At 38.8% G+C, this 16,821-nt stretch overlaps 1 protein-coding gene across 1 annotated transcript in view; it reads left to right on the plus strand.

The window, feature by feature from the left end:
- thbs3a (thrombospondin 3a) overlaps positions 1–16,821 on the plus strand; it is a 91,809-nt gene that overhangs the window by 30,155 nt on the left and 44,833 nt on the right. The window contains 7 exon segments of the mRNA XM_028794075.2: positions 1,232–1,372; positions 2,643–2,720; positions 6,443–6,595; positions 8,184–8,294; positions 11,371–11,478; positions 16,082–16,241; positions 16,506–16,624. Of these exon segments, the coding sequence (XP_028649908.1) occupies positions 1,232–1,372; positions 2,643–2,720; positions 6,443–6,595; positions 8,184–8,294; positions 11,371–11,478; positions 16,082–16,241; positions 16,506–16,624 (870 nt within the window).

Here is a 16,821-nt window from a genome sequence, read left to right on the forward strand (position 1 = left end):
GTTTTAGTGTTTGATCTAGCTGTTGTCTGGGAGGGATTTATGCATTTTCTTTCCTGAAAATTCTCCAGGCACTTTTATTTATTTATTTGGCATCCCAAATACAATAGAACATTAAATAAATTGCCCCAAAGATGCTATATTTGTAAATTTATTGTTTCCCTTCCATCAATTCTTTATACAAGCACCTGAGCTCTGGTGTTCCTGTGCTCTCTATATGGCTTCACCATAAGGTCTCTAGTTTTCACTTATCCCTTCCTGGAGCAATCATATCTATAAGATCATTTATTTGAATACTTTTCTCTTTGTTTTTTTTTTTCCTTTTGCTATATCATGTATTTCAGTTATTTTGTAGCACTGCTGCCACATAGATCCTGCATCCTATGTTCAAATGTCATGCCTGGTCCTTACCTGTAAGGAGAATGCAAATTCTCAATTGTTTACATAGGTTTTCCTCCAGTTTATTTTCCCACATCCTCAAAGGAAACTGATTTAGGTAACTGCCAGTTTTAAATTGGCCCCATTTTGGGTATGACTATAGGTGTATGTTCAGGGTTGTTTCCCACCTTGCTCCCTATACTACCAAGATGGGCTCTAGGCTCCCAAATGAATCTCATCTGGATTAAGTGGGTTTTCTAATCTGCATGTACTGTATATTCTATTATTTTGAAATTAACAAAATTAAAAGTATACAAAATAAAATGTATTTATTAAATATACTTCTTAATGTATCCTGCTAAAATGTACTTTCTGTCTAAAGCTGCAATTTTAAGTGGATTAATTAATAACATTGAAATAAACATGTATGCTTTTATGGATTTTCATTTTTGACTCATTCTTTTTTCATTTTTGTTTACACAATGGCTTTCTGTTTTTTTCCACTTTTGTCACTTACTGGTTTTCATGGACTCTTTTAGTCTTATTCTGATTCCCTAATGTTCCTAAATATTTTAGGATTATTTAATTTTGTTGCTTGCTGTTCTTAGTGTCCTCACATTTGAGTCTGTGGCCCTTCCTCCTTTATGTTTTGCTTTCTTGTTTTATTTCCTTCCATTAGTAATTTTTTCCATTGTCTTCATTTCTTCTTTTTTGTTCTTGCTCTTTGTAAGACATAATGGGTGTTCATTGCTTTATATATTTTACACTGACCTTACTTTTCTATTTCTTCTTCTGCTGTTAAGAGTTCCACTTCTAACTCATTATAAGTTTCTGTGTTTTCTCACTCTCTTTCCAGTGTCTGCTTGCTCAGCCATGTTTCCCAGGTGCTCGTTGTGTAAACACTGCAGCTGGCTTCCAATGTGAAGCTTGTCCACCAGGTTACTGGGGCAAGACTGTAAGTGGAGTGGGTGTGGACTATGCCAAATCACACAAACAGGTAAGGAGAGGAAACCTAATGTTAGTCACATTCACAACCTGTTTAACTTGCACAGGACCTTATTCTTCTAGGTCACTGCTATGACTGACATGTCTAATGTGTAATAATTATGACAGATAAAAGTATTCTCATTTAAGTGATATATAAAACTCATCTCACTTAAAAATGTTATTTTAATGAAAAGCGTTTTTTTTAAGTGTTTCATAAACAAGTAAAAAAAAATGGTGAGAGCACAATAGTTATTGTTGCTGCTTGACTGCTGCAGGCATTCAATTCAGGGTTCAATTCCTATTTGTGGTTTACATGGTTTCCAGTTGTCCATGTAGTTTTACTGTGGGTATACCAGCTTCCTCCAGGATCCCAGATAGATAATGGCAATTCTTAAAATGGTTCTCTGTGAATGTGTGTAGATGTGTGCCCTGTGAAAGGTAGGTGCCCAATCAAGGGCTGGGTCTTCACAAGGTCCCAATTCACCTTTGACACACTCTGTGTTACAATGAAAAAAGCATGTATAGAATAGAGAAATATAAATAAAAGCAAATAAATGTTATGTCAACTTCTACAACATCAGGTATTCAAATTCTTTTCTCTAATTAGAAAGATGTGTATATGTTTACTATTAATACTTTAAAAACTGCAAGGTTTTCTTTGAAATGCTCACACAATTTAATACTAAATTGTCTAGAATTTATTTGACCCTCTTTCGAAAAAGCAGTTTCTCTGATATTCTGTTACCATTTTAACATACACGTAACCATATCATTCAATTAATAAAGTTTTTTTAATGATTATTTGAGTACAAGCAAATGAAGTGATTTCCTAAGTGTCCCAAAATTGAGTAAGTAACAAAGAAGCAAGTACAAAGCGAGTATGTGAGTAGTATAATAAGGAATTAACTTAAGGGGTGAAGAGAAAATATATAAATCAAAATTTCCACTATAATCAATCACTTGGAGCTGAAATAAAATATATTTCAGGTCAGGTGGTTCAAACCCAAAATCCAGTCCCATGGCTACACCTATGCCTAAAGTGATGGATACTTAACCTCATAAACCCAAGATCCTTAGCCACTATGGCCAATGACTACATGCCTTAAGAATTGTCAGGCGGCATTTGTTTGATGCAACATCTAGTGCTGCTGCCTTATAGTGCATGACCTTTGTGTCAGTCTTTGTCTTAGTAAAATAAACGACAATCTGAATCTAGTGTCATTGTTTTACTTTTTACTACATCTCTTACTCCGTTTGTATTTTTAATGTTCTTTCTCTAGGAATGTGTGGATATTGATGAGTGTAATGAAAGCAATAATGGAGGCTGTGTTCCAAACTCTGTGTGCATGAACACAGTGGTAAGTAAAAGTGTCACCAGTTTCAGTACTTTGTTCCTGTGTAATATTATTTGGAGATATCTAGTGTGATCTATGAGGTCAATAGTATATATCCTATCATTTCAATCAGTGTTAAATGAGGACCAGGCAATATAAGAAAACATTAAGGATACAAAAAATAATGATTGTAGTATTGCTGTTTGTAACAATATGGCCCCATTGGTATCAATTTTCTCATACATTCTTATATGAATTAACAGCACAGTGGTGCCAATGCTTAAAGTTGCAGTCTTACAATACAAGTGATCTTGGATCAAATACTGACTCTACGTACAGTATGTGGAGTTTTTATATTTTCCTCTGTGTTCATGTGGGCTTTCTTTAAGGATCAAATTTCATCCCACAAAAATATGTTATACATGTTAGGTTAACTGCGGTGGGTTGGCACTCTGCCCTGGATTGGTTCCCTGCCTTGTGCCCTGTGTTGGCTGGGATTGGCTCCAGCAGACCCCCGTGACCCTGTGTTCGGATTCAGCGGGTTGGAAAATGGATGGATGGATGTTAGGTTAATTTGCAGCTGTAAATTTGATCTATTTGGAAGTGGCTATGTGCATGAGAGTGTCCTGCTATAACAGACATACTATTTGGAATTAGGTTCTGCTTTACAATCAGTGCTGTAGTAATAGGTTCCATCCCTCCATCCTGTACTGGAATAAGTAGAGTTAAAAAAAATGATGAAAGAATAAGTGAAGTTGTGTATGTGTGCATAAGTGAACTATGTTGTGCTTTTTTCAGTTACTGTAATGTAAATGTTTAGCAAAGGAAAAAACTGTAATGCCTGTTAAATAAAGTTGTTCCTGTCCATATGTCCTGTATCATCTTGTTTGTCTTTGTTTTACAGTTTATGTAATGAGTTTTGCAGCATCAGCTGTAAAGTTATCTTAAACATCTAGAAAAATGCCAGCAGAATTTTATTCCCTTCATCGATGCAAGTCTTCATTCTATTCCTTATTACTGGACTGAATTGAAAGCACTTCAGTAGCACACGTGAAGTAGTCGAAAAAGGCAAATGTCTTTGTTAATAATAAGCATGAAAAAAAAAAAAACAAGTGCAACAGAAAAGTATGATTCATAATCCTAACTTCTTGTAATTACTAATTAAGTACAGCTTAGAGATGTCAAGTCAGAGTGTTTAGAGCAGTTTTAGTGGGAATAAATGTCAGTAAAGAAACTGCAATAGACAGGTCATAAATAACTAGCCGATGCCCGCCATAGCATACGGCAGTGTAAGAATGGGAACGGATAATGGTGAGAAAGGAATTCAAAAATCAAGAACAAATAAATACTTCTTGAAAGATGGAGTTGTGAATAGGTGTTTTGGTGGAGACGACAGATAATGATTCGAAACATCTAACCCTAGAAAAAGCCACGTACAACTGACCATGGCTGAAGTATGGTTGTTGTAGATTAATGCAAATCTTTGCAAACGTTTGTCCTTGGGACTTGTTGATAGTCATGGAGAAGGCATGTCTGAGTGGGAATTGTGTGCATTTAAATTTAAAAGGGAGATTGGTGTCGGAAGGAAGGAGAGAGATTCTGGGAATGAAGATTGTCTCCGAATTTTGGATAGCGATCAGTTTGCATTCAATAATATTTGTATGTATTCGGGAAACGATGAGTCTTGCTCCGTTGCAAAGACCTTTTGATGGCATAATATTTCGGAGGAGCATAACTACAACTCCCACCTTCAGATGAAGGATATGGGAAGGCATGCCAGTTGGTGTGAGGGTGTGTAAAAACTCCTGTGAGAACGTTAGTTGATCATTAGGATCGTCACTGACTACTGTATCTACACTCTTGAAGGTCACTTTTTCACCCTGTATAAGATCAAGAACTTTGTTGTTAATATGTAGAGAATCGTCGTTTGTGACATTCAGTATTGGTCTTGTAGCTTTCACTTTCTAGAGCTCTCATATTTTTTGTGAGTTTTAGGACTTTCATTTCGTTCCACAGTCTGTGTTTGTTGATGGAAGAGGCAACTGTGAGGGCTCGAGAACCACGGAAGATAACAGGCAGTATTTGGCAGAAATTAGGAATACTGTCATTCATTTTATAACAAAGGCTTAGGAAACAATCGTCACAGTATAACGAAAATAGGAAGGAGCGAAACGAATAGCAGGGAGCGAAACCAATGCCAATGGTCGACAGAGTACCTTCCTGCAGCAGGCTACGGAAAAGACTCCCAGGCGCACACACGGCTGAAGTGAAAGGTCACGCGGTCATGCTAGATATAGGGCGGTGACCTGACACCAATGGGGTCATGAGAGAGGAGCGGGGAATGTGGTAGTCCGAAAGAGGAATAGAAATCAAGAAAAGTGGCGTGGGGGTGCATGGGAGGCCTCAGGTAGCATGGAGAAGGGTTTTGAAGAGCAGGAATAGGAATTGCGAAATGCCGTGTCGGCTGCGTGTGGGTGGGACCGATTTTGAAGAGGAGCCGCAGGCAGCGTGGGGAAGGATTTCGAAGAGGATGAATAGGAATCGAGAAATGCCGTGTCGGCTGCATGTGGGCGAGACCGGTTTTGAAGAGGAGCTGCAGGCAGCGTGGGGAAGGGTTTGGAAGAGGACGAATAGGAATCGAGAAATGCTGTATCGGCTGCGTGTAGGCGGGACCGCTTTCGAAGATGAAGCAGGACGAACCAGAAGAGAAATATATACAGTATAAGAGATGTCATTTGTTATTAGTTAGGTCATTACACTTACTTTTACAGTTATTGATATATACTTGGAAATTGCATAGTGCCAGTTTACATTTTACTTAAAATTAAAAATGTCTTCTTGCATTCTTTGGCTTTGTATCTTTATACAGTATTGTTAAATTTGGAGAACAACAGTAAAGACAAAATAAAGAAACCACAGAAAGTTTGGTTTCTTAGTAAAAATATCTTTACTGGTTTAACGAAGCAGTGCCTGAACCAGGGCTGCTTTCTGTTGCTGGGCAAGGGCTAGCCCCTCTATGACGATGAAACAGATTCAGCCAGTTTAAAATAAAATTGAAGGTTAAAAGGTGAGGGAAGTCATACCAAAAATGCACAAGCACTGGTCACTTTGAAACAAATAGCCCAAGAAAGTTTCAAGAACATTGTAAAACATTTAATGCAAGAAGCCTAACTGTCACTCCTCACTACTTTTCTGATTACCCTACAATTTCTGCTTTGTTGATCCATCTCATTTAAGTTGCACTGCATGCCTGTGGCCCATCTCTTATCAGCCATTCCTCTGAATAAAGTGTCCTGCAGACCAGGTACCTTCTCAATTTCTATAACAGCCCTCCCTTGTTCACATCCAATCAGTCCCATTTCCCATCTGGTACCAGGGTTCTCACAATTCAAAATAAACAAAAATCAGGACTACACAATGATAACCCCCATAACTACAAGCCTTGTAACCAGAATATCAGGCTTCAGCCAGTTGTTGTGATCACAAAAATAATTTGTAAGCAGATAAATAAAAAAGAAGCAGAAGACATTATAGTGGTGTATAAAGCTAAATAACCTTGGAATGTTATTCTCTAAAAAAATGCGCTACATAACACAGAAGCTGTTTGTTTGATTATATATGCTGCAAATAAAATCAGCAAGCAATGTTTCTGGAAATGAATGATACAGTTTATTACAAAGTAATAAGAAGGAAGTTAAATATATTTTCTTTTACTCTCTATGAGTAATGCTCTTTATTTCTTCCAGGGTTCTTTTAAATGTGGACAGTGTAAAGTGGGTTTCATTGGCAATCAGACAGTTGGTTGTTTCCCTCGGAAATCCTGCAACACATTGACCTTCAACCCCTGCCATGTCAATGCACACTGTGCCATTGAGAGGAATGGAGATGTGTCATGTGCGGTAAATACAAACATTTTTTATTTCCTAAGGTGGTCTTATGCTATCATACTTTTTAACAGTTAATTTATAACCCTGAATGAAAAATAGTTAACTGAAAACATGGTACACATTATATGCTCCGGTGCCATCATATTAGGTATACTAAAGGAATAGAAAGCTAGTACCCCATTTTTGTCAAAACAACTTAAATTACTTACGGCTTGGAATCACCAAACTAGCAAAAATGCAGCAGAGTGAATCTAGCCCAAGACAGCTGCAATGTGTCCAATAGCTGTTGCGAATCTCTATCCCAAATTGCTTGTTTCAAGTTCACCCACAGATGATTAACTGATGTGAGATTTATTGACTGGGAGACCTTTTGCATCAAGCTGGTTTACTGTTTTTGTGAAACAATTTCCAAACATTTCTTTGCATGAAAGGCATGAAGTGTTATCCCAGTGAAAAGGACCTTTTCACCTATGGGTATACTGCCTCTATGAAGGCGGTGAACCTTATCTGAAATGATGTTAAAATATCATGTAGCATTTAAAAATTAACTTCAGCACATTGGCATATATCTCTAGGGGAAACCATTCACACCTGAATAATAGATAGGGCCATATAGCTTCCTCCATTTTATGGTTCTTCCATCAACATAAATGAGCAAGAATAGGAGGATTTATTCTTATAATTCAAAGACAGCTAGTATTATTTAACCAATATATCTTGTTTTGTCACCAATATCATCAATATATGACAAGATATACTGTACACTGTATTAACTGTAGCTTATAAATTGCCCTGCACAAGTTGTATCAGCCTCTGTCAGGACCTTTCATCATCACATTTCAGTTAATGACCACAGGACTGCACTGGTTGGATATTTTGTAAGTGGTTACCCATTCTTGATACTGTCATGTGAAAACTGTGGTGCGCTCCCTGCTGCTGTTAGTGAGTAAGCAGTGTCAGGGAGTGTATCTAATAAAGAGGCTTCTGAGTGTAAAATTATGTTTTATATGTATTTTATATATATATATATATATATATATATATATATATATATATATAGTGGTGAAGAGGCCGGACAAACATTCATTTACAAATATATACAATGATGAACACGCACAAACCCAGTGCCACAGCGCCAAAAACCCCAACGTCCAGGCCTCTTTTCATAATGCCTTTCATCTTCTGAGCGCCTCCATTCCTCTCCTCTGACTTCCGTCCTCTTCCACCCGAATGGAGGGAGGTGGCCCCTTTTATACACACCCGGATGTGCTCCAGGTGCCTCCCGATTAGCTTCCGCCGGCACTCCCCAGTGTGGCGGAAATACCGGCTGCGCACCCGGAAGCACTCCGGGTGTCCCTGGTCTTCTTCCCCTCAGCACTTCCGCCACACCATAGGCATTGGGGCGACCCCTGGCAGTGACCACGGGCCCCTATAGGGTTGAGCTCTCTGTTCCTGTGGTCCCCAAAGCCACCAGGGTGGTCGCCCCCACGTGGTCTGGGGGAGGCGTAAGCCCTTCTCCGGTCCTCCTGGGCGTCCCGGCTGTGAACCACCCCCAGCCTCCTGTGACAATATATGTGTGTTTTTTTTTTCTTTTTAACAGTGTAATGTCGGGTGGGCAGGTAATGGTCATACATGTGGTCCAGACACTGACATTGATGGCTATCCAGATGATCCTCTTCCCTGTATTGATAATGACAAGCATTGCAGACAGGTCAGTAAACTCATTTACTCATAATAAATATTTGGCAGCATACCTATTGGACAGTGGTTGAGTAGCAAAGTGGGTAGCACTATTCAGTTGTAGATCCAATAACCGATTGCCAAGCCAGGAGTGTTGTCTTTGTTGAGTTTGCATATTTTCTCAGTGTCTGTAAGGGTTTCCTCCCACACCCAATAGACATACAGATTAGGTTAATTGGTGACTCTAAATTGGCCTCAGTGTGTATGTGACTGGGCACATGGCTGGTCTGGTGCTCTGTCCTGAGCTGTTTCTTGCCTTGTATCTAGTGCATGAGACTGTGTGACTGTGACTTGGATTAAGTGGGAGAATGTAGCACAAAAAAAATTTGGTAAAGCGAACATTGGGCATTCATTGATCTATATAGTTATTCACTTTTCCACCTTGTTTAATTTCTCTTCATTGTATAAAAAAGTCTAATAAGGTTCTTTGCCAAGTACAAATGTTATCTACTCTATATATATAAAATTCTAAGCCTAAAAGTGCAACAATTTTGTGCAACGATTTTATGTGACGTTTTTATGTCATGTTTTTTGTCACGCTTTAAATCAGGCTTATTTTAAAACCTACATATATGTGTTTGGTATCATTCATTTCAGAATTTGTTTAACTTTAACGTGATGTTGTTTGATTTTCAGATTCTTATTCCATTCCAAAATAGGTACATTCATAGGAAAACAACAAAAGAGATTCAAGCTTTTAAAGCAATTGCAAAAATACAAATATTTCTGTTTTTTTTAAGAAATCTGACACTACTGTAATTTTTGAATGAAGAAAATCAGAAGAAGAAGAAGAAAAAATAAAAAGGCCAGCTAATTAAATAATGATGTCAATTAGTCAGAAAATGACTCACTGATTATGAAACTGACTGGAACAAAAACATGTAGTCCCAGGACTGAATTTGAGAAGAACTGATAATATGTCTGGGCAATATATTGAATTTGTGATTTGATATTTAACAAAAATTAATATGCTAGAACCAATATCTGATGTTCAGTATTTTTAATTTTTGATAACTAAAGTTAAATAAAATCTGCAAAGGCTTCACTGCTTTTTCTAAGTGTTCATTTTGCATTAACATGCATTAACATTTATAAATACCTTGTCTTGGTGATTTCTAAGTTTGTTAAAGTCTCTTAAGGTTACTGTAAATTAAAGTAAGTCAGATAAATAACCATATTACTTTTCAGATTTGAGTTTAGTAATAGGATAATTGAGTATCAATTAAAGAAATAAAATCTGTGTGATTTTATAATGGTAAATTGTAACAGTGAGATGTTACTTCAGTGTTAATTAGGATTGAAAGTGAAAGTAAAGCGTCAGTGGGTGGTTGCAGGGTATCTATGTCCACTGAAATATCATTACTCTCCTCAGATTTTTCCCTGGTGCTGGCCTTTTACAATACCTATTTATACTGTAGAGAAAGAAGGATTCAAGAAACTGTTAATACTGGACACAAATATGCAGGTTTCCTGGCCACAATTGCATTACTTACTATGATGGTATGGCAGCAATACAGGCAAAGTGATGAACAAAATACATCTCTCTGTTAAATATCATTTTCAAATAATATTGCATTAGTGCGACAATGTTTTCGTGATAAAGAGAATAAAAGTTTCTGTTTTAATGATGTCTCTACATAGATTGTTGTAGACACAAAACACACATCAAATTATTTCCCCTTACAATTCTGGGTAGCTCACTCCCAGGTAATCAATCAAGGCTGGAACTGGGAGAACTTCCTGCCCATTCTGAGGCGGTGGGGGGATGGTATAGCAGGCTGCTTGCTGCTTGGGCTTATCAACACATTTACAAGACAAAAGAGGCTGATGGAGAGGTGTGAAGGGATTTAAGGTGGGCCAGATTTACGAGTTTTTTCGTTGGCTCTGGTAATTCTAGTGTTAAGAGGGGTTTCAGAGTAGCAACTGCGTCTCCTTGGAGTGTGTTCAGTCCCTCACTTCACAACGGTGCGTCGTGCTGGCAGGGGGGGAGTGGGAGGGGCAGGCAATCGAAGTGTAGATCACGCAGCAAGGCAGCAGCAGCAAGCTAGCAGCTGATCAAGCTAAGAGGAGGTAAAAAAAAAAAAAAGTATTTGTTTCCCATTGTATCACCGTTTAAGAGGGGTTTCGGAGGAGCGGCCGTGTCTCCTTCGGGTGCGTTCAGCCCCCCTCGTCACAACAGCACAGGGGGGGGAAGGGGTTGGCAAGCAAAGCGAGCAGGGGCGAAGCCCCCTAGTTGAATGAAAACTCAAAGGCTCAACCCTTGTGACATTCTTAAATAGATTTAAATAGAACTGAAGGTTGCATGGTGGGGATACCACACAGCTATTCATTAAATTGTTACATTTTGAAGAAATAAACATGTTTCCTTCTTTAATATTTCATAATATCAATATTTGAAAATACATTAGGTTTTGCTCTCTGTATGGAAAACATGTTTAAGTCTATATGGAGTGAGTCTTCAATCTTCAGTCTGTTTTGTTAAAATACACGGAAATACTGAATACTGTATCACATTTCAGGTTAAATTTACTGCAATATTAACATAAGTCCATATTGCATGGCCCTAACTGACAGAGATTATGGGCAATAGCTCAGACTGGCTTAAACGAGTAACTTTAAAATGCAGTGCTAAAAATAACAACCACTAGAGAACCATTTGGTTGCCTGTGGCTTCAGTACCTGAACTTGTAATAATGTTGATGACAGTGGCTGCTTCTAAGGCGGTGGTGGCACAACTAGAATAGAATTTTCTTCAAATATCAGAAACAGGTTTACACAAAGTACTGTTACCATATGTTTAATCTGTCTTTAAGCCCGTTATTTTCATTGAAAGTGCTTCCAGTGATAGCTTATCTTTAATTCTATTTTACAGCATACTGACTGCAAGTAACCCATATTTAAGATCTCATTTCATCTTAGTTTTGATATCTTAATAGCTATGAATCACGGCTCACCATCTCTTTTTCCTGGTACATTATTTCATGTTGCTTCAAAGATATTTGCTCTGTCAGTGATAAATTATTTATATTTCTTCTTTGTTTCACAAGGACAACTGTCGGTTTACCCCAAATTCAGGTCAGGAGGATGCAGATAATGATGGTATTGGAGACCAGTGTGATGAGGATGCAGATGGTGATGGAATCAAAAATGTTGAGGTAAAACTCTATATTTTTGTTATGATGCCTTTATTCTGTCCTAAAAAGTATGCCTCAAATTTTTGATTTTGATTTGATATACCGTCTGTTCGCATTACCTTTGGGGGTCAAAGTGCAGGGTCAGCAGCCATTGTACCACCTATGAAGCAAATTGCACGTTAAGGGCATACACACCCCTGCTGTGTATGTTCCGGGGGAGCAGCCATGGACAGCTCAATATCTCCCCCGGGGCGCTTGGTGGCAGCCTCCCTGGCCGACGCTGATTCGCCAAACTCCCGCAGGGCTCCATGGGAGATGGAGTCCTCCACAGCTTGGTTGGGGCCCAGGGTGGCCGCTGGGGGGGGGCTGTCTCCTTCCAACAGCCTGGCTGAACGAATCAATTAGGACGTGCAATTAGGACCAGGTGGTCAAGCACCTGGAACGCTTCCGGGTGGGATATAAAAAGGGCCAGCCACCACCAATCGAGGAGCCAGAGTTGGGAGGAAGGAGACCAAGCTTGAGGAGGAGTGGTGGTAAAAGGGAGAAACTGTTGGTGTGTGTGACAAGTGCTTTTGGACTGTGTATTGCCTGTGGGTCACGGGGAAGACGTGCGCCCACCGGTGAAGAAAATAAAAGTCTGTATTAGTTTATAGTGCCTCTGTGTCCATCTGTGTTGGGTCGGGCGCCTATATAGCGCCTTTGTTAAAACCTAAAACAGAAACATTTTTCATGTTATAGTACTAATGACAAAATTTTGACATGAAGTGTATAAAATGTCAAAACCGAAGTCCAAATATCAAATAAACACTTTCACAAAAGGTACACAAATAACAAAACAAGTGCGCTTTTATTCAAGAATATAACCAAAGAAAAAGAACTTGGGTTAGGGTATGATGCTGACATGACTGCTTTGGTGGTGTAGTGGTAAGAACTGCTGACTCATAATCAAGAGGTTGTAGATTCGATTCCGGGCGCTTCCCAGAATTACTGTTTTGAGTAGGTATCGTGCAAAGTTCTGTTTGTGATTATGTTTTGTGATGGTCTTTATATGAAAAACACTAGCAAAATACCTGCGCTTCGCAGTGGCGAAGTACTGCCTTAAAATTTTTATTAAGAAGAAAAGTAAACCTTTTTAAACTGAGGGAAAATATACCAATAATTATTTGTTAAGGATCTGTTTGTATACCACGTTGTCAGTTCGGCCCTCCGGTTGTAATATGACCGAGCTGTGCGCTGAGCTTACTCTTGAGCATGCAACGTACAGTTGGCCATGTGAAAAGCAATCTTGCCTCAAATCAATGCCAACCTTTTGTAGGGTCTGTCCCTGAGACTTATTAATTGTCATTGTGAAGCAGAGCCTTACTGGAAATTGGAGGTGTCTGAATTGTAATGGGAGATCAGAGGGTATAACGGGGATGCAAGGAATAAAAACCTCTCTCCCCTGAGCCACTACCAGTAAAAATAGTTGACTCAATTAGGTTCTTTTGCAGACACGTGACCTGAAGTCTCGTGCCATTGCAAAGTTTTGGTGGCTGTAAGTTTCTTAGTAACATTATTGGTGCCCCAACCTTCAAAATTAGATTATGCTCAGGAGTGCCTGGAGGATTCAGAGTGTGGAGAAACTCTACCAGATAGTGCACCGCTTCTTCCACTTCTACAACTGAATCCACAGACTGATATGTTTTCAGTTGTGAAGGTAGTTCTTGAAGTAAAATGTGGTTTATAGTCGTAGTCATGTAATTTCTTGGTGTCAGGATAGCTCTCTCCCTCAACCATGACACGTCATTTTCGTGGAGATTTCGTAGATTGGGGGTAAACATTTTGAAGAAGGCTTTGTAAGAGGCATTGGCGGGTGTCCAAAGGTGTAAAATATTTGGCCATTTCGTTACACTTGAAAGCGACAACTGAACAATTCAGCGGCAGCCATCAACTCACATGCAGAACCATAGGTGAAGGGCTTAAGCATTTCACTCTTATAGTGCTCCTGTGTAGTATAATTATCTCCTGTACCGTCATCAGTCCACACCTTGAACCGGTCCCAGTCATTCAATACATAAGACACAATGTTCTTCCGGATATCAAGAGTGAGCCTGATATGGCCGTGCAATATGTAACACAGAGAATTTAAAAGGCAGGCGCCATCTCCGGGCATGGAAACCACTCGGTAAGTGACAGTTCTTTGATCGATGGTGATCACCTCGACAGACATGTTAAATGGGGGTACGGTTGGAACGATAAAGGAAATGGGTACCTGAACAATGTAAACTAAGTCTAAAATACCTACACAATAACTATAATCATAATAAACGAACAATAAAACAGCGGAGAAACCGTGTATTAAATAAAAAGGCTGCAGTTTTCAGCAGGGAGACGTGAATACCGTGGCGAAGCAAGGAAGGGAATGAAGAGACCGGAGCGACGGCCGGCCTTATATAGGCAGGCAGCCAACTATGTGGAAGGCATGGGGATGGGGGACCCCCAAAATAAGTACGTACATCGGTTTCGGTTAGCACAGGGAAGCCGCCTACCCAATTTCATGAAGATGGGGCCATGAATAAGAAAGTTTAACATGGCGGATGTTGTCGACCGTTATGTGTAGAATTTCGAAATGAAACCTGCTTAACTTTTGTAAGTAAGCTGTAAGAAATGAGCCTGCCAAATTTCAGCCTTCTACCTTGGAGAATTAGTGATGAGTGTTGGAGAATTAGTGATGAGTGAGTCAGTGAGTCATGTTATTTCTATAAAAGCCACATCGAATGTTGTTTACCTATATGCATTTCCTTATCTTCCTACTGCATAAAGTCAAAGTAGACTGCAGAGCTTCCTGTGTTTGATCGGCATAGGCATGCTGACAAAGTACCTTGGTGAGCTCTATAAGCCCTGCTGTTTCGTTGAAGGACAGGTGTGTGGTAGATTGACTGGCAAGATAACGCCCAACCAGTTGCTCCATCCAAACTGTGCCATCTTTTGTCTTTACACCTGATTCAGTTGCGCTGTTCTAATATGTGACTGGATGTTTCTTGTGGGGAGGGCTTCAGTTCTCTTTCTCCAATGTAGAACCTTCATCCTCATCTGAGTACACCTGTGTTACAGCACGTCTTTATTAGAAAACACCAGTGCCAGATCGGGGGGAGCATGAACATGACTGAAAGAATAAAACTGAATAAAAAAAACAAAAAAAAAAAAAAAACAACAACCTTTACAAGTACCATAAATTTACACCGGTTGTTACAGACTCAAATTAAATGTATGTTTTTATTCTATAATAGTAACAATAAGAGCAGCTCACTACTCAAAACTAATTCTGAGAAGCGCCCAGAATCAAACCAGCAAACTCTTGATTATGAGTCAGCAGTTCTTACCGCTACACCACCCAAGCGGTTGTGTAAGTATCATACCCTAACACAATTTCTATTTTCTTCGGTTATATTTTTGAATAAAAGCGCACTTCCTTTGTTATACTTGTACCTTTTGTGAAAGTGTTTATTTGATATTTGGATTTAAGTCTTGACACATTATACACATCATGTCAAAATTTTGTCATTAGTACTATAACATGAAAAAAGTTTTCTGTTTTAGGTATGTGTTCTACATTTCCTGTCATCCTACATTTACCCAGATCGTTGTAGACATGGAACACAGATGAAATGTATGTGTTCCAAATAACAATATATTATTTACCCTAAACAACTCAAGGCACCTCACACCCAGATAAACAGACTTGAGCTGGGAGAACTTTTTGCCCAAGTTATGCTGCGGCAGTGGGGGGATGGGATAGCAGTCTACTTGCTGCTTGTGCTGATCGACACATTTGCAAAACAAAAGACGCTATTGAGAGGTGTGAAGGGATTTAAGGTGGCCCAGGATAACAAGTTTTTTTCATAGGCTTCAGGGATTATTCAAGTGTTAAGACAGTTAAAAGAGTATTGTGCTACATTGAACAATATATTGAGCACAGGTCTTAAGCTGTACATTGCACTAAGTGAGGCCTTATCTCGATGTTATGCGCTCTGCACAAACATGTTAAAGTATTTCTTCTCATACATAACTTACTCCATACAATGTATCTATGGTTACTAAGTAGTGTAGTTGACAGTTTAATGCTTTGGTGACTTTCAGATCTCAACTTAATGATATTTTAGGTAAACACGGATTGATGAGTTATTCAGCTGCTTTGGGCTGAAAAGACAATTTTATAGTTTTACATTTGTAAGGTAGCACTGTGATGGATTACTCTTTAATACCTGGTTGGTTCATCTTTTTCACCTAATTTTGCCAGAATAGATGCACTAAGGCCAAAATTAGATTGGATGACTGGATGAATGCATAGTTCAAAGGTCAGCAAGTTGCATTGCATCCTTTGGTTCCAATATTACTGCAAACATTGCTGTTTTAGTGTGTTCTGTGCAGTGAACTGGCATCTTGTCTAGTCAAAGTTCTAGCCTTGCACCTTTTGTGAACTTGAAATCCTTTGAGCAAACGAAAGAATAATTTTATGCAAAAAACTACTACAGTTTCTTTCAAATAAGGGTCATATAACATCTCATAATTTTCTGTTCTTATTAAATTCGTTTTCTCTTTTTCTTTTTTTTTCAATAAAATTTACTGTATTATTTTTATACAGGATAACTGTCGACTAGTGCCAAACAAAGACCAACAGAATTCTGACACTGATTCTTTTGGAGATGCTTGTGACAACTGCCCTAATGTCCCAAATATCAACCAGCGAGACACTGACAACAATGGTGAAGGGGATGCCTGTGACAATGATATTGATGGAGATGGTGAGAAAGGGTTAATTAAGTCATCTTAATTTTTAACTATACTATGTCTGCCAATGCTTAACTGTTCTTGAAATACCACTAAGAATCTTTAGGGGTGGTCAGGTCAATAAACATGCAGAATTGCTTCATTTTAACTTTGGGCCAGTTGCCTATAATGCAGTACATCTTTTAGGTTTAAAAACATTATTATTTTCTCCTATATTAATGTGTTAACTTTTTAGAAATCTAACTTTTACACCTTACATCTATAATTCCTGTTGTTAGGTATACCAAATGTGCTGGACAACTGCCCCAAAGTCCCAAACCCTTTGCAGACAGATCGTGATGGTGATGGAGTGGGCGATGCTTGTGACAGTTGCCCTGAAATCAGCAATCCCACTCAAGTGAGTTGATTTCACTACCACTGAGGTGAAAGGCTGGAACTATGTTTGATATGTTGACTGAAAACATAATGATTCTCTTGCTTCAGCGGCAATTTAATCTCAAGGTAGATAGATAGATAGAGATAGATTACACATTAAAAATATTAACATTATCTTACATAACCTATGTAACATATTTAGGGAACTTGGACTGGCTT

The sequence above is a fragment of the Erpetoichthys calabaricus genome, chromosome 2 (assembly GCF_900747795.2).
Source record: "Erpetoichthys calabaricus chromosome 2, fErpCal1.3, whole genome shotgun sequence".
Classification (NCBI taxonomy): domain Eukaryota; kingdom Metazoa; phylum Chordata; class Cladistia; order Polypteriformes; family Polypteridae; genus Erpetoichthys; species Erpetoichthys calabaricus.